Source organism: Hyla sarda, chromosome 2 (assembly GCF_029499605.1).
Source record: "Hyla sarda isolate aHylSar1 chromosome 2, aHylSar1.hap1, whole genome shotgun sequence".
NCBI lineage: Eukaryota > Metazoa > Chordata > Amphibia > Anura > Hylidae > Hyla > Hyla sarda.
Window position 1 is genome coordinate 424,607,668 of NC_079190.1, and position 26,845 is coordinate 424,634,512.

The window sequence follows — 26,845 nt, forward strand, 5'->3', positions numbered from 1 at the left end:
ACCGTTTGTTTAGTTAGCCAGAACTGTTTGCCTGTATTCAAAAGCCAGATCGACAGAGTATTAGAGTTGTTGCTATTTTAGAAAATTGTACTTAAATAGGACCTAATAGGACAGTAACCTACTAATCTAGTGTTGACACAAATTGTGCAGGATTCAGCATGCTTTTGTGCGTTTCACCCCTGACAGGAAGTTGTTTAGTACTTTCATTTTCAGTGTGATGTTGTCAGGGCTCCTCCCTTTCTCCTGAAACTGTGTAGATGTGGCTGGATCTTGTCGCCGAGTTTAATCCCTGCCCCCTGAGTGATGTTACCACTTGGGGATCATTCTGTTTGCTTCTGCAGCATGGATTGTCTTATTTGATTTAAACTAAATGACATAAAATTCTGTCTTCTAGACCTCGTTGGGTTGTTCCAGTTTTGCCAAAAGGTGAATTAGAAGTTCTTTTAGAAGCTGCTATTGATCTTAGTAAAAAAGGTATGTTTGGTGCAATGAAAAATTAAAATAATTACCATTATTTTTCAATCTTCAGTCCAGGAGAACTGTTTAGGAAGCAGAAATCGGCCTTTTTTCTCATCATTCCAGCAATGTTTCAAAGACTTTAGCATACATTTGGTACTAGATAGTGTCCTTTTGACCCCCCCTTACTGGATTGAAAAGTAAAGTCAGCTATAAAAATACATATTAAAATAAGTTATAAACATTTTTTTCAAATCAACTGATGACAGAAACTTAAACAGATTTGTAAATTACTTCTATTTATAAATCATAATCCTTCCAGTACTTAGCTGCTGTATGCTTCAGAAGAAGGTGTGTAGTTTTTCCAGTCTGACCACAGTGCTCTGCTGCCACCTCTGTCTGTGTCAGAGCAAATCCCCATAGAAAACCTCTCCTGCTTCAGACTTTTCCTAAATTGGACAGAGGTGGCAGCAGAGAGCACTGTGGCCAGACTGGAAAGAACTACGCAAATTTCTCTGTAGTGTACAGCAACTGATAAGTACTAGAAGGATTAAGATTTTTAAATGGATATAAATTACAAATCTGTATAACTTTCTGGAACCAGTTGATTTGAAATCTTTTTTTCCCCTCGATAGAGTACCCCTTTAAAACATTGAGTTGATGACCTCCAAACTAGGCTTAATTTCAATTACCATTAAAGGAGAAGTCCAGAATAGAAAAATTGTCCTCCATACTTCCAGCAGTAAAAACATAGATACATACCTTCCTTCGCTCCCCCGGTAACCCACTCCGGTCTCCGCTGCGATCCTCTTCCTGGTTGCTGGTGGTCGGGCAGGTGTCGGATGAAAACGTCACTGCCGCTCAGCTTATCGCCGGCCGAGTCGGGACTTCGCTGCAGCCAGTGATTGGCTGAGTGAAGTATGACTCGCCGACCACCGGCAACCAAGAAGAGGATCGTGGCGGAGACCGGAGTGGGTTACTGGAGGCACCGGGGGAGTGAAGGTATGTATCTATTTATTTTTTTACTGCCGGCAGTATGGAGGACAATTTTTCTATTCTGGCGTTCTCCTTTAAAGGAAGACAATTCAGTGTACCTACTAATGTATGCTGCTTGATGCACTAATGCTACATGCATTTGAAGTCAGAATCCAAACTGTAAGGGCTTATTCACTTGATTTTCTTCCGATATTCTAACATATTGATTCTTTTTATCCTTACTTAGGCCTTGATGTGAAAAGTGAAGCATGCCAACGATTTTTTAGAGATGGTCTTACGATATCCTTTACCAAAATTCTCACTGATGAGGCGGTGAGCGGCTGGAAGTTTGAGATCCATGTAAGTGTGTGTGGTTTTGGATCTCCTTCTGGGCCTTACTTATCTTTTTGGTTGGACATTATTTTATAAGCAATTTCTCTTAAATCAGCTTTCCACTTATGACTTAGAATGATTAAGTTATAGAAGGCAAATGTACAGAATATGAATCTCCAAACAGTGGGTGCCATTTACCACAACCTGTATTCTGTACATGAAATGCATAGTGGCCAGCTCTTGAGTGCATTGAACCTTTGTGTTTTATCTAATATAAATGACACATTCTAAAGTCTTATTCTGATTTCTTTTTCTACATTACATTGTCTACCATTAGAAGAGGGGTTATTTAGATGAAACAACCATTTAATGTATTGGAATATTTTGCAATAAATTGGGCACAGTAAGTTTGTGTGTGTGTGTGTGGGGGAATTAATGCACTTACCAACTGCATTTGATTTAAAAAACTATCTCTAGTACTTCTGATATACACAATGGCTGCATACTCATGTCATCACATTACATAGTTACATAGTTAGTATGGTTGAAAAAAGACATACGTCCATCAACTCCAACCAGGGAATATTGTTTGATTGTCAAATCTACTTCTATGATGCTGCACTCAGGTGGGGGTATAAGCTTCAAAATGTCAGTCTGGTCCCTTATTTAGTTGTATTTTTTTGTTTTGATCAACAGAGGTGTATTATTAACAACACTCATCGCCTTGTGGAACTATGTGTGGCCAAGCTTTCCCAGGATTGGTTTCCTCTTCTTGAGCTTCTTGCAATGGCCTTAAATCCTCATTGTAAGTTTCATATCTACAATGGTACACGTCCATCTGAGACAGTTCCGGCTGGTGTCCAGCTGGCAGAAGATGAGCTGTTTGCCCGTCCTCCTGATCCAAGGTCTCCAAAGGTAAGGGACACCTATTAGATCATGATCTGCCCTTTTGGTTCTCAAGTCTATTTTTTTGACTGTATTTTTTTACATTTTGAAAGTAAAATTTTTTTTTGCTCTGTAGCAATACTTTTTTTTATGGTTAACCTATATTTTCTCACATTCATAAAACTGTACTTGATAAAAAGCCACATAAGTGTGTGTTATTACTGCAGGAGATTTTGTGGACTGTTCCAATTTAGTACCTGGCAATCTGCATATAGATTAGTCATCTGTAGATCTTCTAAATGTTTTGAAAACCTGTTAATAGCTGTAGTAAAATTTGTCAACTAAGCAACATAAGTAGTTTTCATGTTTGGTTTATGTAACTAAAATATTTCTCTTTATTTGAAGGGTTGGTTAGTAGATCTCATAAATAAGTTTGGCACGCTAAACGGGTTCCAGATACTGCATGATCGCTTTATGAATGGCTCCGCATTGAATGTGCAAATCATTGCAGCTCTCATAAAGTAAGTTAAAATATTATCTGTGTTTTCCATTTAGCTTAAAGCGTACCCATCAGATCCAACAAAAAACATAATTTTTAATATATCACTCAGTACCTAATCCTGACCATGTACATCTAATTTTTGTGTCTATCACCTTTTTATTTTTGTATTACACTTTTAATTTAGCTCACTAGTCTGAATTCCTCTCAAAGGGAGGGGGTGGGGCCTCACTGTGCAGGTCTCAGCCCCCTCCCTCAGTATTCTGTCTGCTCACATCTCCCCTAGCATTATCAAAACTACAACACCCCCCCACCCCCCAATCGTGATGTCACAGTCCCACCCCCTCGTGTCATTACGTCCGCCCCCCTTCAATGCAAGTCTATAGAAGGGGCGTCACGCCTTCTCCCATAGATTTGTATTGAGGGGGCAGATAATGACGTCACGATGCCCCGTCATCAACCTAGGAGAACCCCTTTAAGAGTAATGAAGTGACTGAAAAAGGTTTCCAGTTGTGCGATTTTGTTTTTCATTCAAACAATCTGAGTAAATTGATAATGTAGAGTTGTAAGGAAAGAGTGACCCTACATTGTCATAGTAAAAGTATTGTACAGCTCTTCTTTCTCTATCTGCTCCATTGGGGGACACAAACCATGGGTGTATGCTGCTGTCACTAGGAGGCTCGACACTATGGCAACAAGAGAAGTCTGCTCCTCCCAGCAGGGTATACCCGCCCACAGGCACCTGAGGTAATCAGTTTTAGCTTAGTGTCTTAAGGAGGTGGACATGGTCTGGAGTTCTCTCCAGACCAGGTCTTCTGTTTTGTTATTTTCCTAGTTAGGGATGTGTTAGTTTTTTATTCCTTTTTCTTTCATGTTTTCAGGTGGGGACTCAGGAACTGCGGCTCACTGACTCCACATTGCGATTGAGGGGGCACAAACATTGCGTATATGTGCGAATTACATGTGCGCTCGGGGAGAGGAGCGGGCATGGGCACCATTACTGACCTTCTTGTCAGAAGCTGAGGGCGCTATAGCTCCGCCCCCTCTGTTGTCGGGGCTTCTAAGAGGCGCAAATATGCCTCCAATCCGCGCTGTGCGCGCATTGTGAGAGGCAGGGGCCAATCAGCAGTGCCCCTGCTCCTGGCCCGCCCCTCTTTTGCTATTGGCCGGCATTTCTCCACTAGAATGGAGTTCTCCTCACAGCAGCTGCCCTGGGGTCACAGACTTGGGCTGCACAGACAGCTGGAGATTAGTTCATCATTTTGTCTGTAAAAGCTGTAATTCCAAAATGCCTGGTTCTGCTGAACCCATTTGCTCCCTCTAAACAGTTAACTGGAGTTTTAGCCACTCATTAAATCTGTAAAAGCTGTATCTCAAAAACGGTCTGGTTCTGCTGAACCACTTGTTCTGCCTGCTCCACTGCTCCCCCAGACCCCCCTGCTATTCTACCCCGGTTGTCTACCAGACCCAGTGGGTTCGGCCGACCCTCCAGCCTGGGTTCTCACCCTTCCCTAGTCTATATCCGACTTGGCTCAGGTCTCCCGTTATGTGGTGACTGCATTGGAGAGGCCCTCCGGAGGGTCCAACTATCCTCCTATACTGATGCTCTCGCAGCGTCATGGGGTGTTTTTCATCTGACTCATCCTCAGAGTCTTCTGGCAGGCACGGGCGCTCCCCTCACAGGCATCACTCCGTTACTTCGCCCTGTAGCAAGCGTCGCTCCCCTAGAGGACGCTCCCATGGTCGCCGATCTGTCTCTCCAGACCTGCGTACCTGGTCAGTCTCGCCCTCCTCCAGGGCCAACTCACACGTTCCCATTCATCTGGACAACTTGTGGATGCAGTTTCCGATTCAGCCTCTGATTCAGAGGACCACACGGATATGTAGGACATGGTGCACTCATTGGTCTCGGCCACAAGAGACACCTTCCATCTAGAGGACCCAGGATCTTCGGGCGTGGCTCTAGAAGTTTCCTTTAATCGTGCCCAACCTCCAGGGCTGCCTCACCTCGTTCCCATTCTCCCGGAGAACTTGTGGATGAGGTTTCTGATTCGGCCTCCGACTCAGAGGACCACACGGATATGCCTGATATGGTGTACTAAGAGAAACCTTCTAGCTAAGGACCCAGGAACTTCGGATGTGTTCCAGAAGTTTCCTCTCATCGTGCCTGACCTCTTCCAGGGCTGCCTCACCTCGTTCCCATTCACCTGGACAACTTGTGGATGAGGTTTCTGATTCGGCCTCCGACTTACAGGAACGCACGGATACCTGATGTGGTGTACTCATTGGTTTCGGCCATAAGATACACCTTCCATTTAAAGGACCCAGGAACTTTGGACGTGGCTCCAGAAGTCTCCTTTTCTTCGTGCCCAACCTGCACCGAAGACCTTAAGTTCTCACGCTGAATTTTACGCCCTCCTGGTACCTGCCTGGAGGCACCCTGACGAGGAGTTTCAGGAAACATAGAAGGTTCAAGCGCGGTATCCCTCTCGCCAAGGACCTCATTGCTCGGTGGATCTCCTCTCCAACTGTGGATCTGCTGGTCTCCCTCCTCTCTAATGCACCTACCGGGCCTTTGGCTGATGCGGCTGCCTTCAATAGCCAGCCGACATGAAGGAGACTTTGGCAAACTTTGCCTTGAGACAGCAGGATCTTCCTGCTTTTGCTTCAGCCTGGGGGTCACGGGCCTTTTCAGTATGGTCTCCCAACTCTCCCAGGGTAGTCTTCAAGATCCCTCTGGAGGATTTATTTAATCTAACTTCTGTTGCTCTGCAGCTGGAGATTTTCTGTTCCATACACAGCCACTGTGCTGCCTTTGCCACAAGCTACCTGGTAGCCACCGTCCCTCTATGTGGCTTAAAGCCTGGAATGTGGATGCCGCCATCATGAAGTGAGGCGTCGGGCGGAAAAAAAAGTTCTTTATTACCTCTGAATACGGCTCACAGAACCGCTTTCCGTCGTAAGTCCTCCTTTGGGTTCTGCGGACCTTTGGTGCCACCACACAGTACCAACAAAGGGTCCAGCCGGGCGCCTTCACTGGAAGAGGGCTTCCTCCTTCTGGACCTGTCCCTCCTGGAGGTCGGCTATCTGTTCAGGCCGTTTTGCGGCCCCATCAGGCACCCGTAGGCCTTCCTCGATCTGATGGGTCGCCCCACCTGCCAACCTTTCTCAGGTGGTTGGTCGCCTCTTACTCTTCCGGGATGCCTGGACTACGCACATTCATTGTCCCGGTTCCTTCAGGGGAACCTTTTCGAGGTTTATTCCAACCTCTTTGTGGTCCCCAAGAAAGGCGTTTCTGTTCGCCCAATCTTGGTTCTTGAGTATCTCAGCCAGCATCTTCTGCTTCCCATCCCGAATGGAGTCTCTCCGTTCGGTGCTGGCGTCCCTGGTTCATGGGGAATTTTCGTTCCTCGGTGGACATCAAGGATGCCTGCCTCCACATCTCATTGTTCCGGTCATCAGCGGTACCTCCGCTTTGCAGTTCCGGACGGTCATTTTCTATTGTGGCTCTCCATTTAGGTCTGACCACTTCTCCGCGGACCTTTAACGAAGTCCCGTAGCCTGTGATAGCCCCTTTTACGGACAACAGTTTTCTGTGATTCCTTACTTGGACGACCTTCTGATCACAGTTCCAGCCAGGGGTCCAGATCCTGGAGAGTCTTAGTCTCAACCTCCAGACCTTGTCTCTCTTCGGTTGGATAGTCATTCGGGACAAGTCCAACCGCTTTCCTGGGGCTCCAGTTCGACGCGGCCTCTGCCCGCTTTCAACTCTGCCAACCAATCGGCTGACTCTTCAAGAGTCCGATGTCTTCGGCACCCTGCTCCAATTTCCATTCTCTTTTGCATGGATGTCCTAGGTCGGTTAGGTGCGGCCGTGAAGGCCGTGCCATTTGCCCAGTTTCATCACAGACCTCTTCAATTGGTGATTCTCTTCTGGTGGAACAGGTCTCCATTGTCACTCAACAGTCTTGTCGGTCCCTTCTATGCTGGCTTCGTTTCCCCTCTGCCTTTCCGGGGGCGCACCTTCCTGCCCCTCCCTGCTAGTCTGTCGGGCTGGGGAGGTGTTTTCAAGGACCGGCCGGTCTGGGGCCTTGGTCCCTCGAGAAGCCCTTTTCCCCTTCATGTTGGGGCCTAGGGCAATCCTTTCTTTGCTTGCTTCTTGGGAAATTCCCTTCTGGGCGGAACTCAGGTTTCCGGCCATCTCGCTGCTCTTCATTCTGGGTGTTTCTGGGATGTGGTCTTTCTCAGTCGGTCCTTAGCAGTCCAAGGAGAGTGGTCCCTACATCCGGAGGTGTTTGCAGTGATCTACCTTTGGGGCGCTCCAGGCGTGGACCTCTGCACGTCCAGCCACAACCATGTGTTCCTCTTTCTTGGTCAGGCTTTGCCCTACCTTATCTGTTTCCTCCCCTACCTCTCTTTTCGGGGTCCTGAGGAAACTCACAGCAGAAGGCGTTCCCGCCATTCTCGTGGCCCAGACTGGCCCCGGCGGGCGTGGTACGTCATCGTGGTCAGGCTCCTGTACTACTTACCTCTGCACCTTCCCTATCGTCCAGACCTCCTATATCAGGTCTCCTGTGCCACCCCTATTTACAGTCTCTGTTTTTGACGGCGTGGCGGTTGAGACAGCGGTTCTGAGGACCCGCAGTTTCTCTTCCCAAGTGGTTCACACCATGCTGAGGGCTCACAAGCCTTCCTCTGCAAAGATTTACCACCATACCTGGCGGTCTTATTTCTGTTGGTGTGAAACGCAGCCTTTTTCTCCGGTCGTGGTTGGCTTTCAGCTCCCTGTGGGGTCAAAGGTTCGGCCGTTTCCATTCTTTTTCAACGTTCTTTGGCGTTCAATTATCATGTCCGAAGGTAGTTCAGGGAGTGGCACAAGCTGCCCCTCCTTATCAGTCCCCTTTTTTTCCCTTGGGACTTACACTTGGTCTTCGGTGCTCTGCAAGACGCCCCTTTTGACCCTCTCAGGGACATTTCTCTTCGCCTCCTTCCCCGGAAGTTGGCGTTCCTTATTGCTCTTACCTCTGTTAGGAGGGTGTCAGAGCTGGTAGCTCTCTCCTGCCGTTCTCCCTTCCTGGTGGTATACCAGGACAAGTTGTTTTCCGTCCAGGTCTGTCCTTCTTACCTGAAATGGTTTTTGACTTATTCATCTCAAGGAGAACATCGTCCTACCGTCCTCTTGTGCCTCTTCTCATCCCTGGAAGCGTTTGTTCCACAATCTGGTTGTGGTGAGGGCGGTTCGGACTTATCTCTCAATCACTCTTTCCTTTCAGCAGTGTGACCCCCTCTTTTGTTTTTCCAGAAGGTCGTTGTTTAGGACAACCTGCTTCTACAACCACCATTTTTCGGTGCATCCGGTCTGCTCTTTTTGGGAGCTTACCACTGCAAGGGGAAGATCCCACCCTTCAGGGGTTTGGCTCATTCCACCCGTTTTTCGGGGCATCCTGGGCCCTCCGCTACGTGGCTTCGGCCTTGCAGTTCTGTAACACGTCCGCATGGTCGTCTTTGCGCACTTTCTCAAGGTGCTACCAGATTCATGCCTTCGCATCAGTTGATGCTACTCTGGGCTGTAAGATGTTGCAGACGGTGGTGGTCCAACCGTCCACCTGTCTGATTCCTTACCCACCCAAGGGACGGCTTTGGTACGTCCCATGGTCTGTGTCCCCCAATGGAGCCGATGGAGAAAAGGAGATTTTTTATGCTTAACGTAAAATGTCTTTCTCGAAGGATCCATTGGGGGACACAGCTCCCGCCCTTTTTTTCTGGTGTTCCTATTTCAGTTATCTGTCCGAAGGTGTGTTCAGTTGCCTTTTCTTCTGATTGCTCGGACAGTTTGTCGGTCTTCTCCTACTATTTCTCTGGGACTAAAACTGATTACCTCAGGTGCCTGTGGGCGTGTATACCCTGCTGGGAGGAGCCGACTTCTCTTGTTGCCATAGTGTCGAGCCTCCTAGTGACAGCAGCATACACCCATGGTCTGTGTCCCCCAATGGATCCTTCAAGAAAGAGATTTTACGGTAAGCATAAAAAAAACTCCTTTTTGTTCACTATTTTCTGGTAGTTTTTCACATAATGATGAATCATTATGCAAACACAAGATAAATCCAATCCTGAGAACATCTGCTCCAGTTTTCCTTAGTCCTGCATGAGAATTATGGGGGATGTTTATCAAGGTATTTAGAGACTATTTTTGCTTACTGCGGGCACACAGTCGCACGTGCGCCTTTTTTGCACGACTTTTGAGGGTAAGCAAAAAGTTATAAACAGCCTTATCTAAGCAAATTTCAGTTGTCACTTCGCACTGGTCGCGAATTGATTATTTTGCTTATATGCTCCAAATTTATGAACTCCCTTTGATAGCATGATAAATATGTAGCACATAAGCAAAACTAAAGCAAAAAATATTGAAAAAATGCATTTAGATCTTGCTTACCAAAGCGAACAATAATTGTCCCCCAATATGTTCTTTAAAAATATTGCAAACATTTTGCACCAAATCTTTGTTGTAGAGCAGCAGCTTAAGATAAGGTTTACTTGAGCCATATCCATATGTTGGTCTATTAATCTTATGTGCTGCTTACATTGGTCTGTGTCCTTTAATCTAGGGCTACACACTGAGAGGTTAATTGGTAGAAATGGTTACCTTTTGGGTCGTAACATGATCTCCATGAACTTGCATTAGCAGCAATGCAGTACCCTTCAGAGAGCACAACACTGATCTTTGGCCACGCGACCTGTCATAGCCAAGCACACCGTGTAGTCCTAGCCTTAATTTGTGTTTTCAGGTGGAGGGATGTGATGCTGATATGTGATCATGCTTATAGTCAGAAGTTAGTTTTTGTCTTCCTGTGTTTGTGGCTGAATTATTTCCCTTCCAGTCCATGCACAGTTCCCTCTTTCTTTTTGAACCATCAATGTAAACTTGACTGTCAATTAGAAATGTGGATATTCGTTATTGACTAGTATAATGTTGTAACATCCTTTTTTGTTTTTCAAATGTTTTTGTTCTCTTCTCTAGGCCATTTGGACAGTGCTATGATTTTTTAACTCTTCACACAGTCAAGAAATACTTTCTTCCAATTATAGAAATGGTTCCTCAGTTTCTAGAAAATTTAACTGATGATGAATTAAAAAAAGAAGCAAAGAATGAAGCCAAAAATGATGCCCTCTCCATGATAATAAAATCCCTTAAAAACCTTGCTTCGCGTGTTCCAGGGCAGGAAGAAACTGTCAAAAATTTAGAAATTTTTAGGCTTAAAATGATACTTAGGTAAGTTTAACATTTATTTTTATAACATTTGTTTTATGTTTTTCTCTTTTTCTACACCTTACATTGTGGCGATATAACAGTCCTATTTTCTATCCGACACCGTAAGGAGCAGTACATGATTTTAATGTAGTACTCCCAAATTTGCAACCCTTGTCCCTAATTTCTATTAAGATGTATGGACCTCATAAGAGAGACTTCCCACAAAGCAGAGATCTGCAGTTTTCCTTTTTCGATATTGGATGCATCTAGTGTGGAGCTCAGATGGGTACTACTATTTATAAGGGGTTATTCTGGTCACATCAGTCGCATTAGCCCGGGAAACCCCTTTAATGGCTGCCTTGTAATACAACATTTGACCAGGTTGCCCCCTCAGCGTCTCCTGGCTTTAAAAGGTGATCACTAGGGGACAGACAATGATTTGAGCACTGTGATATCCGAGAAATGCCATACCGGCAGTTGAGTGGTTTCTGATGGTTTTTAGCCTATAATTCATGGTGGTGGGCTCCATTATTCCATTCTTTATGAAAGTTACTAAAGAGGTTGGGCTAGGTTCCTCTGCACTTGCTTGTGTTCTGTCCATATTTATCCATATTTTTGTTTCACATTGTGCATTCCTTACATATGCAGCAGAACCTTCCATGTCCTGTCCCACTACAAAATTTATTGTACCTATTGATATCAGTTGACAGGTACTAGCCCACTAGGTGGTGTACTCCCCGCAGTCAAAACAAAAATTTTGTAACTATGTGAGAATTTAATTATAGTTCGGGAGTTGCTCAATAAAACTTAACATTTATTAATGCAAACTAAAGGAAAGGTCATAAAACCACTCAATAGTGATGTATTATGAATCAGCCAATACAGTGTCTCCAATGTGACACTGATTTATATAGAATAGAATCACTGTTAATAAATCTCCTATAGTATCAAGAAGAAAGATCTGCCCCTATTCACACAAAAGTATAACCCAACGCGTTTCTAGCGCCATTGTCTTTACAGCACAGTCCTCAGGGGATTTTTTAGGGGATATATATAGCCCTACGGCAGCATGCAGAAGTCAATAATAAATACAGCTAGTTATACATGTATCTAAATAACCGCAATACTGTCTTGTGGGCTTAGATGATAGAATCAGCAACCTCAGGATTCTGTCCGGTACCTGTAAAAAAGTGACACATACCAAAATCAGTTCTGAGTCCAAGTTGAAACCTGCAAAGTAAATTATGGCCACATAGCTCTCCGTACTCATTCAGGTTACTCATCCTGTTCCTGAAAAATAAAACATAGGATCCCTATCAGTGAGTACCTAAGGAGAATCAGTACCTGAAAGGGAAAATGTCATGTAACACTTACGTTTACCGCTGATTCATTCCTGTGTCAATACGGGAGCGCTACACTCTGCATTGGCAGAGATGCCGGCTTGTTTCAGCCTGGCGCGCACTCTGCCGGAAGCAAGACAGCGTCTGTCCTCATATCCGGTATCTGTCGCGCGTCATCGTGACGTGCTCTCAGGCCCTGCCCATTGCTCGGAGCGTCGTTACTCGCCGCGATCATATCAGATTGCGCTAGACACGAGACTAGATGCGCTGGCCGAGATAGGTATGGGAAAGAGTCTCACTAAGGTATTTCAGGCTAAGTCCCAATATGCCCGGTATCCTGGTAGACGCTACATGAGTCCTAACATCGTACTCCGGAAACAGTATACTGAAGTAATAGATAACTGACAATCAGTATTAATAGTATATTAGATGCTAAATAAGAAGTTAGGAAAGCATAAACGGCTGAGTAACAAGGTAATGGGAAGTTAAGAAAACAGACGGCAACCAGTATTATAATATGTATTAGTTAATAAATAACAGAACGGTGAGAGGTTAGATGGCTTAAATGACACCCAATTCAGTTGGGTACATTAGAAGACTTGGATCACGGATAACAACCGAACCAAAGAGATGCGTATTAATCACTTTATCAACTGCACATCTACAGGCATCATTTATGTTGCTAGATGCCCTTGCCCCCGCTTATACGTGGGTAAAACAACTAGGGAATGGCGCAAAAGGATATTAGAACATCTAGGTGATGTACGCAACAAAAGAAATACGCCGATTGCAGAACACATGAACCGCTATCATGGCGGAGCTACCAATGAGTTAATGTTCAGAGGCATCGATTGTATCAGGCCATCACCAAGAGGAGGCGACATGGATAGAGCACTCCTACAAAGGGAGTGTAAGTGGATACACAAACTCAACACCTGTGCCCCTGTAGGCCTGAATGACAGAATCAATTAGGCATCCTTTTTGTGATTAATCAGGTATGCACCCCAATGGAGGTTGGATAAGCAGCTAGTAGGGTCTTATATGACCTTTTGAGGTAGACCTCCATCTCCCTCTATCTTAGGGACCTGTAGGTCTAGTGCAGGAGGTTCGGGAGCGGGGCCACCGTAGTCGGTGAAGCCGCCTAGGTTTAGAGAATTACAACAGGCTTGTTACTCAGCCGTTTATGCTTTCCAAACTTCTTATTTAGCATCTAATATACTATTAATACTGATTGTCAGTTATCTATTACTTCAGTATACTGTTTCCGGAGTACGATGTTAGGACTCATGTAGCGTCTACCAGGATACCGGGCATATTGGGACTTAGCCTGAAATACCTTAGTGAGACTCTTTCCCATACCTATCTCGGCCAGCGCATCTAGTCTCGTGTCTAGCGCAATCTGATATGATCGCGGCGAGTAACGACGCTCCGAGCAATGGGCAGGGCCTGAGAGCACGTCACGATGACGCGCGACAGATACCGGATATGAGGACAGACGCTGTCTTGCTTCCGGCAGAGTGCGCGCCAGGCTGAAACAAGCCGGCATCTCTGCCAATGCAGAGTGTAGCGCTCCCGTATTGACACAGGAATGAATCAGCGGTAAACGTAAGTGTTACATGACATTTTCCCTTTTAGGTACTGACTCTCCTTAGGTACTCACTGATAGGGATCCTATGTTTTATTTTTCAGGAACAGGATGAGTAACCTGAGTGAGTACGGAGAGCTATGTGGCCATACTTTACTTTGCAGGTTTCAACTTGAACTCAGAACTGATTTTGGTATGTGTCACTTTTTTACAGGTACCGGACAGAATCCTGAAGTTGCTGATTCTATCATCTAAGCCCACTAGACAGTATTGCGGTTATTTAGATACATGTATAACTAGCTGTATTTATTATTGACCTCTGCATGCTGCCGTAGGGCTATATATATCCCCTATAAAATCCCCTGAGGACTGTGCTGTAAAGACAATGGCGCTAGAAACGTGTTGGGTTATACTTTTGTGTGAATAGGGGCAGATCTTTCTTCTTGATATTATAGGAGATTTATTAACAGTGATTCTATTCTATATCAATCATTGTCACATTGGAGACACTGTATTGGCTGATTCATAATACATCACTATTGAGTGGTTTTATGACCTTTCCTTTAGCTTTCATTAATAAATGTTAAGTTTTATTGAGCACCTCCTGTCCCACTACACCAGTATTTCCCAACCTTTTTCAGCTCTGGGCACACCTTGGGAAAAAAAAATTTCCGCTGGCCCCCCTACAGAATAACTTTCAACACACAACAAAATATGGCTAAAAGGAATCCATACACAACACCTATACCTTCCATTTGCTTCCATTTACCCACCCATGCCATTGCTTCCATTCACCCCCAGAAACCCACCCACCACTGCCCCTGCTTCCATTCACCCCCCCCCCAGCCACCCACCACTGCTTCCCTTCATCTACCACTCACGCTACTGCTTCCATTCACCCCCCCCCCTTCATCCATTCACCTACCCCACCCATTTCCATTCACCCCCCCCCCCCCGCCCCCCAACACACACACGTCCCACTTACATTAACTCCCGCTTACATTTAGCATCCATAGTGCCCGGCACTTAACTCCTGGGAAGCATCACTGCAGCAGGCCCATCCGGCGTCTGATGGAAGCGCTCAGCGCGTGAGGCTGATGCTTCTTCCAAGGTGGGAAATTCAAATTTTATTTCTTTTTTATGTTTCCCATCGCAGCACCCCGGGTACTGCCGAACGGCACCACAGTTTGCCGGGGCACCCTGGTTGGGAATCGCTGCACTGCACAGACATCTTCCATATTTTGTGATTACCCAGGACTGTACACTTTATTATTTTATTTATTTATTTTTTGCTTTTAACTATACATTTTCCTTACATAGGTTGTTACAAATTTCGTCCTTTAATGGAAAAATGAATGCACTTAATGAAGTTAACAAAGTTATATCAAGTGTATCCTACTACACGCACAGACATGGCAATCCCGAAGAGGAGGAGTGGTTGACGGCAGAGCGGATGGCGGTAAGCACAACTTGAGTTTGTGTGTTGTCCAACCAGATGTAGGGCATCGTCAATGAGCCTTTTGATTAAAGCTTTTGAGTAGAGATGAGTGAAGTTACAGTAATTCGATCACGAACTTCTCGGCTGGGCAGTTGCTGACTTTAGCCTGCATAAATTAATTCGAATCACTGTAACTTCTCTACTTTTGAGCATGCGTTCAAAGTCTTCTCACAGTGAGTGTAGGTGATTTAATCATATCAAAAAGTCCATAAAGTAAGTGCATATGAGCTAGATAAGAATTAGTAAGAGGATTTAAAGTGAATTATTTCTTTCTTTGAGTCTATGTATGTGTCTTATGAGATCCTGATGTACAAAAAAGCAAGTTGCAACAGCACTCTAGGTCCAAAAATGGAGGCTCTTAGCGCACTTTTTGATCATCCAGAAGGATGTTTGGAGCTGGGAACATCCTTCTATACTGACTGAATAAAGCCTTATACTGAGTGAATATAGCCGAATGGAAAGATGTTCATCCTTTTTCTTTGTTGGTTCTACTGCTGCTTATTTATAAAAATAAAAAAAAAGTGAACAAAAGGGGGCACCAAAATACTGTGTACATAGCATTATTCTTGTAGTTGTGTACGTATATTATTCTTATTTATCAAATTGTAGTAAAACAAAAAAATATACTATGCATTTATTTTGTTTCTGAACTGTTGTGGATTTATAGTGGAACAACTTGGGCTCCTTTCACACTATATGTTGCTCTGTGTTAAAGACCCGTTAAAATGTCCCGTTAAGAAAACCCTAAAAAACGTCCGTTACTAAATCCCATTCCGTTAATTATTGTTCTGTGGTTTACTTGGACAGTTTGTGGGTTTTTTCTGACCTGTCGGTCCTCTTCTACTGCTCTGGGACTAAAACTGATTAGCTCAGGTGCCTGTAGGAGGGTATACCCTGCTGGGAGTGGCTGACTTTTCTTGTTACCATATTGTCAAGCCTCCTAGTGACAGCAGCATGTACCCATGGTCTGTGTCCCCCAATGGATCCTCCCAGAGATCTTACGGTAAGCATAATCTGCTTTTTTTTTTTCTAGTCACAAATAACGTCCTTTATTCATAACTGGCTACAACGGATGATAACGGATAATAAAAAAATCCTTTAGACTTAAAGGGGTGTTCCAGGCAAAAACTTTTTTTTATATATATCAACTGGCTCCGGAAAGTTAAACAGATTTGTAAATTACTTCTATTAAAAAATCTTAATCCTTCCAATAGTTATTAGCTTCTGAAGTTTTCTGTCTAACTGCTCAATGATGATGTCACGGGAGCTGTGCATGATGGGAGAATATCCCCATAGGAGCTGGACAGCTCCCGGGACGTGAGTCATCAGAAAGCAGTTAGACAGAAAACAGCAACTCAACTTCAGAAGTTAATAACTATTGGAAGGATTAAGATTTTTTAATAGAAGTAATTTACAAATCTGTTTAACTTTCCGGCACCAGTTGATATATAAAATTTTTTTTTTGCCTGGAATACCCATTTAAATGGAATTTTGTAACAGCCGTTTTTAAGGGTTTTCTTAAAGGCACATTGTAACAGGTCTTTAAAACGGAGCAACATATAGTGTGAAAGGAGCCTAAGAGGACAGAAGTGCCTCTTAGCCTAGCTAGAAGAACATTCAGAATGTTTAATTTCAGTCACATTACTAATTTGTTTATTTCGATCTGGTCTTACATTAGAGTAACAAAAATGGCCATAATGGAACGGTGTTGTTTAGATTTTTGAGAACTTTTTATTTTTTATTTTGCCAATGTACTTGTTTTAGGAATGGATTCAGCAAAACAATATCCTGTCTATAGTTTTGCGGGATAGTCTTCATCAGCCACAGTATGTGGAGAAACTGGAGAAAATCCTTAGATTTGTCATCAAAGAAAAAGCCCTAACCTTGCAAGATCTAGACAACATTTGGGCAGCACAGGTACATTTGACTTGACTATTTTTGCTGTGCTTTTATATTCCTCTAATTCCAGAATCTATATGCAGTATGTTTGTATGCATAAAGTTTTGTGTTAAACCTTTAACCCCATAAGAGCCCATTTTGACCTCGACACAGCCAATTTTAATTTTGTGTTTTTTGTTTTTTCCTCCTCGACTTTTAAGAGCCATAACTTTTATTTTTCCATCCATAGACCCATATGAGGGCTTGTTTATTTTGTTCGACCAATAGTTCTTTGTAATGACACCTTTCTCTTTATCATAAAATGTACAACACAGCGTAATAATTTGTGGCAGATTGAAAAGAAAACTGAAACTTTGCAGCTTTGATTGTTTTTGCACAGTGTCTTTCACAGTTAAGCCGATGTGTTCCCTTAATTTTGTGGGACAATCCGGTTAAAACTATATTAATGTTTACATGCTTTTCTATGGTAATATTGTCAAACCTATTTAGTTAAAATATGTTTAAAATTTTAATTTTCTGACCTGTAACTTTTTTTAAATTTTATTTTTTTATTTTAGCCGTACCACTTTTGCGTACTTGTAACTTTTTGGGGTACTTTTTTTATTCCATTCTTTTTTTCTGGAGCAATGTTGCTGCTTTGCTTGTGGTGTGTGTGTGTGTGTGTGTGTGTGTGTGTGTGTTTTTATATTACAAAAATGGAAGGAGGGAGTGACTTACTAGTAAAGTGGCTGAATTGTGCTCCACTCTAGCAGCCAAGGGGAACATCCAGGCAACAAAGCCTAATTTGCATATCTTTTTAAAACTCTTCAAATTTCATACTATAGCAAAACCTGATGTACCCCTCACTGTAATAGGCCAAAGGGAGCCAAAATGACTGTTCTGTAAATTTTCTGAATATGTATGCTGTAATATACAAAGTAATATTTATGATGGTTGTAATGTAGTTACTTTCTTTTTGACATGGTGACGTGTCATTATAAAAATAAAAAAAAATATGGTAGCATGAAAAAGAATTTGGCTCCTCATGGTTGAACTTTGTCCCACCCCTGCTATGCCAGTTTTCTCATTTCTGAAGTTGGAGATCTTGTGCATAAAATTATTTTACAGTATTAGTTTGTGGCTGTAATTTTTCTAAAGATTTTTTTTTGTATATTTATTTTGGCTTTCACTAAAGGCAATTATGTTTAATAAATTAACAACCCTGATTTACACCCTTTTTAGGCAGGAAAACATGAAGCCATTGTAAAAAATGTCCACGACTTGCTTGCTAAGCTGGCATGGGACTTCTCCCCTGAACAACTTGACCACCTTTTTGATTGTTTCAAAGTAAGTGTTTTAAGATGTTACTTCATGTTATGGCCTGTACTCCTTGCTCTTTGACAATTTTTAAAAGTATCTAGGATTAAAATTAAAATTGAAATGATGAAAGTAAAACTTAGAACTTGTGGAAAACTCCAAAGAGAAAAAAAACTTGCATTTGCTGTCATTAAATAGCTTAGGATACCGTGATTCCCATTCCTGATGTATGTGGGGTTATAGTTTGACAATAAATCATCAGAACAGTTGTGAGCTTATTCTTAATGGGAGAGAATATCAGTTGATGGATGTGATTACAGTCAAGGGGGTGTTGATGCCAAATACAGCCTTCGGTAAAGGGAGCTCTGTTGCTCAGTCTGTTGGACGGAAGGGAGTTGACTGGAGGAAAAAAAAACTCTCCAAAAATACTGGACACCTGACAGACCACATTTAAATCAATGGTATCTATGTAGACCTGGCGGGTTTAGTTGTACTCCGACCTGTTTTGGGTCCATACGGCTCATGCGTGCACACACAAGAAAAAATATATGAACAGGTCGGAGCACAACGGCAGTTTAAACCTAGCCTTACTTATAAATAAATTAAATTGTTAGTTTTCTCACCCTACACAGTTAAACTGTTGTATCAATATAAATTGTCCTGAAATTTACATTACCTATAGATAAGCACTGACATGATGGCACATATTTTGGACTTAAAAAATTGCTTTATTGTTTCTAGGCTAGTTGGACAAATGCAAGTAAAAAACAGCGAGAAAAATTGTTGGAGCTGATACGACGACTAGCAGAAGATGACAAGGATGGAGTAATGGCTCATAAAGTGTTGAATCTTTTATGGAATTTAGCTCATAGTGATGATGTACCTGTAGATATAATGGACCAAGCCCTGAGTGCTCACATTAAGATTTTGGATTACAGCTGCTCGCAGGTGGGTAGAGTAACATTTATATTTTGTATCTTGAATTGCCGACAGATTGGCCCAGATTTTACTGCCTGAGGACAGAAATTGTCTCCTTTTCCCATATCCACAATCACTGCTCCGCTTTCATTTTACCAGAGCTTGTTAAAGGACATCTATAGTGCAAAATAACTTATCCCCTATCCGAAGGATAGGGGATAAGTTATAGATCGCGGGGGGTCCTAGCGCTGGGCCCCCCCCCGGATCTCCTGGACGGGCGGTTCTCCCCAGACCAGGTCACACTTTTTTATTTTATTTTATTTTTTTCAAGTTTAGGGACATTTAGAATTTTATCTCCCTTTTCTTTTCTGTTTTCATTTGGGGGCTCAGGAACATAGCGTTCACTGTTTCCCCATTTGCGATTGAAAGGGCACAGGCATCGTGGATGTACTGTCAACCCCCGGTCAGCACCTGGGGTTTTACCTCATGGGTCTGGGTCCCCCTACCTCCCTGCTCGTCTCGCTGTTACAGCCCAGCATGATGCAGGTGACAAAATCTGACTGAAGACTTCGAGGTAAGTTCTTCTGACTGAGGTGAGTATTTTTTCCTCCTTTTTCTTTCAGGTTAGGGGACTTTCAGCCTCTGGAGACTCCCAGTTTTTTGCCCACTCTTTTTCACCTGGGCAACTCTTTTCACAAAGGTCATGGGGGCATGTTCAGGAGGGACTAGGGAGCACTCCCTTACTTTCAGGTGTTTGGGGGACATATGCAGTGGTGTGGCACATATTGCAGTGGTTTGGACTGTATTCAGGCGCTGGCTTTTTCTACCCAGCTCCCCTCCCTCAGCAGCCGCGGCTGCCGACTTTCACTTTATGCGAGTGCCGGCTTCATCCTACGCCAAATCTCGCGCCAGTGTCTGTTCCCCTTAGCAGCGTGTAGAATCTGCCGGTGGTGTTTTCACCCGCTCCCTTCCCATTGTGCTCACATATGCGCTCAGGGCTTGGAGCGGGCGCCATTAACTCCCGGGCACATGTTATCAGCCGCACGGACTTTAGCCCCGCCCACCCGCGGCCAGCGGGGTTTTACACCAATTAGCGCTGTGCACGCTCAGGAGTTTTTCATTTCAAATCGCCCTTGTTTTTTCATGGCCCCCTCTTTCATTGGTCCGTCATTCTTAGCCCCTCCCCTCTCTTGGTTACTCTGAGTTTCTCCTCACAGCAGCTGCCCTTTGGGGACACAGACATCGGGTGAGACTGTTTCATTATACTATGTCCAAGCCCAGACCTGTTCCTCCCTATAAGTTCCTACCTGCAAGGGCTGTAATACTAAAATGTCTGGTTTCGCTGAACCCACTTGTTCCGCCTGCACCACTGCTCCCCCTGACCACCCCCCCCCCCCCCCTTTTATTTCTGCTCAGAATTCTCCTCCAGACTCTGTGGGCTCAGCTATCCCTCCAGTCTGGGTATCCTCCCTCTCCCAGTCTATTTCCGACTTGGCTCAGGTCTCCAGTTCTGTAGTGACTGCCTTAGAGAGGTCCTCCCTAAGCCGACCCTCCAGAGAGGCCCACTCTCCCCCTCCCTATACTAACCGCTCTAACAAGCGTAATAGGGGTATGTCATCTGACTCTTCTCCTGAGTCTTCTAGCAGACACAGGCACTCCCCCCCCCCCCCCCCCCCCCTGCTCCAGTGTGCCACAAGCGTCACTCCCCTAGAGGACGCTCCCCTGGTCGCCTCTCTCGCTCCCCAGAACTGCATACCAGGTCAGTGTCTCCCTCTTCCAGGGCTGCCTCCACCCGTTCCCACTCACCTGGAAAACTTGTAGATGAGGCTACTGATTCGGCCTCTGACTCAGAGGACCGCTCAGATCTGTCTGACACTGTTGACTGGGTTCAGCCATAAGAGAGACCTTCCACCTAGAGGACCCAGGAACTTCGGACGTAGCTCCAGAAGTTACTTTTCAGCGTGCCCGACCGGCACCCAAGATTTTCAGCTCTCACACTGAATTTGACGCCTTGCTGGAGTCCGCCTGGAGGCACCCTGACAAGAAGTTTCAGGAAACAAAGAAGGTTCAAGTGCAGTATCCCTTCGCCAAGGACCTCATTGCTCGGTGGACTTCCTCCCCAACTGTGGATCCACCGGTCTCCCGCCTGACTACACTGCAGCAGGTTCCTCAATACTTCCTGCCTTCGCTTCTGCGAAAAAACCCTCTGTCTGGTCTTCTCAACTTCGCCAGGGTATCCTATCAACCCCCCCCCAGGCAATCTGGTGGCCCTCCGTCCCTCCATGTTGCATAAAGCCTGGGATGCGGACGCCACCTCCAAGAAGTCTCTAACTGAACTTCCCTTTGCTGGTTCTCAGCTTTTTGGCAAGCGCCTAGATGAGATTGCCTCAGAATAAGGCTCGCTCTACTTCCCCTCGGAAGTCCTCCTCTTTCCGGTCCTTTCGGACTTTTGGTCCCAATAAAGGGTCCAGGCAGGCACCTTCGTGGGACAAGAAGGCTCCCTCCTTCCAGACCTATCCCTCCCTGACATCGGGTAACCGTTCCGGAAGTTTTGCGGTCAAATCGGGCACCCGCAAACCTACCTCGGCCTGAAGGGACGCCTTCACCCGCGGATTTTTCTCGGGTGGGAGGTCGTCTCTTACTCTTCCGAGATGCCTGGACCACGCACGTTCAGGACTCCTGGATCAGGGACGTGGTAGCCAATGGGTACAAGATAGAATTTGCCGGTACCCCTCTCTAACTAAGCCATTTCGGGGCACACTCCAGTCCCTTCTCATCCAGGGAGTAATTGTCCCGATTCCTACCAGGGAACGTTTTCGAGGTTTTTACTCCAACCTCTTCGTGGTCCCCATGAAAGGCGGTTCTGTACGCCCAATCTTGGATCTCAAGCGTCTCAATCGGCATCTTCTACTCCGCAATTTCCGAATGGAGTCTCTCCGTTCGGTAGTGGCATCCATGGATCAAGGGGAGTTTCTTTCCTCGGTGGACATCAAGGATGCCTACCTCCACATTCCAATATTCCCAGATCATCAGCGGTACCTCCGCTTTGCAGTCCCGGAAGGCTATTTTCAGTTTGTAGCTCTCCCCTTCAGTCTGGCCACTGCTCTGCGGGTCTTTACCAAGGTCCTGGTGCCTGTGATAGCCCTTTCACGGGCAAAGGGTGTCTCAGTGATCCCTTACTTGGATGACCTCCTGATCAAGGCTCCAACCAGGGCTCAGAATCTGGAGAGTCTTGGCCTCTCTCCAGGCCTTGTCTCGTTTTGGTTGGATGGTCAATCAAGACAAGTCCAACCTCTCTCCTTCCCAGTCACTGGTGTTCCTGGGGCTCCAGTTCTACACGGCCGCAGCCTGCATTTGACCCGTGCCAGACAAGCGGCTAACTCTTGTCAGGAGTCTGATTGCTTCGGAACCCTGCCCCAGTTTCCATTCGCTTTTCCATGCAAGTCCAGGGTCGGATGGTGCCCTTTGCCCAGTTTCATTACCGTCCTCTTCAACTGGCGATTCTCTACCGGTGGGACAGGTCTCCACTGTCTCTCGACCGAAAGATCGTTCTCTCTCAACTGTCTCGTCAGTCCCTTCTATGGTGGCTTATCACTCCCAAAGTAAAAACAAAAGGAAAAATAGCCAGCACAACAACCTAATACACAGGTGCCCGCTGCTGTGGCAAATACAAAATAGAAAGTTGCAACAGCAAATTTGACTAAAGCGTGCGCTAAGAGCCTCCATTTTTTGACCAAGAGTGCTGTTGGCTACTCACTCCCCCCTGCTTCTTTAGGGGCGCTCCTTCCTGCCCCTCCACTGGATGCCAGTCTGTCGGGCTGGGGAGGTGTTTTCAGGGACCGGACGGTTCACGGTCTTTGGTCCCCCCAAGAAGCCCTTCTAGCCATCAACATATTGGAACTGATGGCAATCTATCTTTGCCTGCTTCATTGGGAGCTCCTTCAGGACCGCCCTGTTCGTGTCCAGTCAGAGAACTCCACTGCTGCGGCGTACATCAATCGCCAGGGGGGCACTCGCAGCCCAGCGGCGATGGCTGAGGTAACCAAAATTCTCCTCTGGGTGGAACTCAGGGTTCCGGCCATCTCAGCAATTTACATTCCAGAGTGCACAACTGGGAAGCTGATTTTCTCAGCCGACCCCCAGCGAGTGGTCCCTGCATCCGGAGGTGTTTGCAGAGATCTGCAACCTCTGGGGAACTCCAGACGTGGACCTGTAAGCGTCCCGCCACAACCAAAAAGTTCCTCTCTTTGTGTCAAAGTCCCAGGACCCCTTGGCTCTAGCTGTGGTTGCCCTCTTGATCCCTTGGTTGGGCTTTGCCCTACCCTATCTGTTCCCTCCCCTTCCTGTCCTTCCTAGGGTCCTGAGGAAACTCAAGGCTGAGAGTGATCCCGCCATTCTTGTGGCTCCAGACTGGCTCCGGAGGGCATGGTACACAGACGTGGTCAGGCTCCTGGACCACGTACCGCTGCGCCTCCTACCTCTTCCGGACCTCCTATCTCAAGGTCCCCTGTGCCACCCCAATTTACCATCGCTGCATTTGACGGCGTGGCAGTTGAGACCGCGGTTCTAAGGGCCCGCTGTTTCTCTTCCCAAGTAATTTGCACCATGCTCAGGGCTCGTAAGCCCTCCTCTGCAAAGATTTACCACTGTACCTGGCGTTCTTATTTTCGTTGGTGTGAAGCTCAGTCTTTTTTCTCTGGTTGTGTTTTCTTTTCCCCGACTCCTTTCCTTTTTGCAGTCGGGGCTGGAACAAGGGTTGGCTCTCAGCTCCCTTAAGGGTAAAATCAAAACCGAATGACCAGGGAGTCAGGAGTTTGTCTGGCGCAGAGGGGAACCATCAGGCAGCCAAGTAAAATCAATGGATTTATTAGATGCAACGCGTTTCGCTGCGCATGCGCAGCTTCATCAGGCATGACAAGAGAAGGCTGGTAACAGATATATATACCTCCAGGAATTAACCATTAGAGTACTTTTTGAAAGAGTTGTTACATAAAATTACATAATTTTATGTAATAACTCTTTCAAAAAGTACTCTAATGGTTAATTCCTGGAGGTATATATATCTGTTACCAGCCTTCTCTTGTCATGCCTGATGAAGCTGCGCATGCGCAGCGAAACGCGTTGCATCTAATAAATCCATTGATTTTACTTGGCTGCCTGATGGTTCCACTCTGCGCCAGACAAACTCCTGACTCCCTGGTCATTCGGTTTTGATTTTACTCTTACCCAGGAGGGCTGCAGTGGACCTTCTTCTATATCTCTTCTGCTCTTAACCTTGTTGTGTGTGGGCGCACAACCAACTTTGGTAAGCGGCTTGGGAATTACCGTCCCCTACCCCCACCTACAAGATCTACTGATCCCGCACTTGAGGCGCCTTCCTCCCTCTCTAGCTCCCTTAAGGGTCAAGTTTCGGCCCTTTCCATTCTTTTTCAACATCCTCTGGCGTCCAATTCTCATGTCCGGACTTTTCTTCAGGGAGTGGCACATGCTGCCCCTCATCGGTCCCCTTCTCCCCCTTGGGACTTAAATTTGGTCTTAGGTGCCCTGCAAGGCGCCCCTTTTGAACCTCTCAGGGACATTCCTCTTTTTCTCCTTTCCTGGAAGGTGGCGTTCCTTATTGCTATTACCTCTATTAGGAGAGTATCAGAGTTGGCAGCTCTCTCCTGCCGTTCTCCCTTCCTGGTTTTACACCAGGACAAAGTTGTTTTCTGTCCAGGTCTGTCCTTCTTACCTAAGGTGGTTTCTGCCTTTTAACTCAATGAGGATATCGTCCTGCCGTCCTTTTGTCGGGCCCCTTCTCATCCCAGGGAACATTTGCTCCACAAACTTGATGTGGTGAGGGCTGTTCGGACTTATCTCAGTCGCTTCTTCCTTTCGGCAGTGTGACTCCTTTTTTGTTCTTTTGGAAGGTTGTCGTAAAAGACAACCTGCTTCTAAGGCCACCATTTCTCGGTGGATCCGATCTGCTATTTCGGAAGCTTACCGCTGCAAGGGGAGGATCCCACCCTTCAGGGTTTTGGCTCATTCCACCCTTTCTGTCGGGGCATCCTTGGCCCTCCACAACAAGGCTTTGGCCTCGCAGATCATAAAGCGGCCACATGGTTGTCCTTGCACACTTTCGCTAGGTTCTACCAGATTCATACCTTTGCATCAGCTTATGCTAGTCTGGGCTTTAAGGTGTTGCAGGCGGCGGTCCAGCCGCCCACCTGACTGATTTCCTTGCCCACCCAAGGGACTGCTTTGGTACGTCCCATGGTCTGTGTCCCCCAGTGGAGCCGATAGAGAAAAGGAGATTTTTATGCTTATTGTAAAATCTTTCTCGAAGGATCCATTGGGGGGGGACACAGCTCCCACCTTTTTCTGGTGGTCCTATTTCAGTTATCTGTCCGAGGGTGTGTTCAGTTACGTTTTCTTCTGGTTTCTCAGACAGTTCGTGGTTTCTCTCTTGACCTGTCTGTCTTCTCCTATTGCTCTGGGACTAAAACTGATTAGCTCAGATGCCTGTGGGCGGTAATACCCTGCTGGGAGGAGCCGACCGCAGCTCAGCACTGTTAATAGTATGCTACTACCCTGTTGTGGACAAAGACCCTGACACTTTTGCTTGTATACAAACAAATTAGCTCAGTGTCTGCAGGAGGGGCATAGCCTGTGTAGTAGGAGCTCTCTCTTTCTTGCTTAGTGTCGCCTCTTAGTGGCTCCAGCCTATACTCACACTCTTCTGTGTTCCCTAATAAATGGAGCGCAGAAATTATATTACAGATAAGAGTGAAAAATCCAATTTTTTTCCATAGTACAGAATCATAACAGATATTTCAAACAATGAGCAATAAAAGTGCCTGTACACATTGCTGAGCTACAATAAACATACAGTATGTGGTTTACCACAAAATTTTGTACTTCCCCTTTTATATGCTGTGGTATTAAGTTGCAAGTGTAGATGAAGCATTTTCTGCTGCTCAACTACAATGAGTGCAGGCACCTTGAATTGTCACTTAGTTTAGCATTTATCTTTGTTTAGATTCTCAAAAGGGCTCTTCAGAACCTATTAATGTCAGTATATAAATGGGTCTCTCCTCCAGAACCCATATTTATCCCTAGAACCAGGACTGGTTAGCCACCTTAGTTTTGATAAACAATTGAGCTTGTATTAAATTTTTTTTTATCTATTTATTTTTTTTAAGGATCGAGACACCCAAAAAATTCAATGGATAGATCGCTTTATAGAAGAACTCCGCACAAATGACAAATGGGTCATTCCAGCACTTAAACAAATTAGGGAAATTTGCAGTTTATTTGGTGAAGCACCTCAAAACTTAAGGTAATGTTCAAAAGAAAATGTTTTAAACTCTAAACTTTTTGATGTGCAAAAAAATAGCTAATGATTCTTTGTATCTGGTCAATAATTTAATATTGTTTCCAAATTGTAATTTCTGTTGTACACTTTGGATTTCAGTCAGACACAGCGCAGCCCACATGTGTTCTACCGCCATGATTTAATCAACCAGCTCCAGCATAACCACGCCCTCGTCACTTTAGTTGCTGAAAATCTCTCTTCCTACATGGACAGTATGCGACAGTACTCAAAAGGTAGCTCAAATTGTTTTGTTGTACTTTTACCCAAATTTAAAGTAGATATCAAATTCTTCTTTATATAGGGTTTTCACAGTAGGTTGAAGCAAAGATCACTCTATCTTCTTGCAGTAGCTGATTTCACTTCTCTTCCAGAACATGGGGAGTATGATCCTCAGACTGTGAGGCCAGGAAGTCGCTATAGCCACGTTCAAGAAGTCCAAGAAAGACTAAATTTTTTAAGGTAATCTTAATAAAGAAACACTCTTAAGGATGTGTGATTACTATGGCTGTGGTAAAAGGAATTTTGTGGTGCTCTAAAAGTAAAAAATCCTGAACCCCC

General features: G+C 45.1%; 1 protein-coding gene and 1 long non-coding RNA gene across 7 annotated transcripts in view; one reads left to right on the top strand and one right to left on the bottom strand.

Annotated features, from left to right (window-relative positions):
- Nucleotides 1-26,845, top strand: part of USP9X (ubiquitin specific peptidase 9 X-linked) — a 197,839-nt gene that overhangs the window by 72,397 nt on the left and 98,597 nt on the right. For 4 of the 6 annotated variants that reach the window (XM_056558938.1, XM_056558943.1, XM_056558941.1 and 1 more), the window contains exons 4-15: nucleotides 395-474; nucleotides 1,679-1,791; nucleotides 2,461-2,679; nucleotides 3,055-3,170; nucleotides 10,167-10,418; nucleotides 14,643-14,781; nucleotides 16,585-16,737; nucleotides 17,941-18,045; nucleotides 18,757-18,963; nucleotides 26,115-26,251; nucleotides 26,387-26,520; nucleotides 26,635-26,746. In XM_056558938.1, the coding sequence (XP_056414913.1) occupies nucleotides 395-474; nucleotides 1,679-1,791; nucleotides 2,461-2,679; nucleotides 3,055-3,170; nucleotides 10,167-10,418; nucleotides 14,643-14,781; nucleotides 16,585-16,737; nucleotides 17,941-18,045; nucleotides 18,757-18,963; nucleotides 26,115-26,251; nucleotides 26,387-26,520; nucleotides 26,635-26,746 (1,767 nt within the window). The remainder of the gene's footprint in view (nucleotides 1-394; nucleotides 475-1,678; nucleotides 1,792-2,460; nucleotides 2,680-3,054; nucleotides 3,171-10,166; nucleotides 10,419-14,642; nucleotides 14,782-16,584; nucleotides 16,738-17,940; nucleotides 18,046-18,756; nucleotides 18,964-26,114; nucleotides 26,252-26,386; nucleotides 26,521-26,634; nucleotides 26,747-26,845) is intronic. The other 2 variants (XM_056558942.1, XM_056558944.1) reach the window with 1 other exon arrangement.
- The window catches only part of LOC130356871 (uncharacterized), an 87,637-nt gene that overhangs the window by 43,223 nt on the left and 17,569 nt on the right, over nucleotides 1-26,845 (bottom strand). The gene's annotated exons all lie outside the window — the stretch shown is intronic.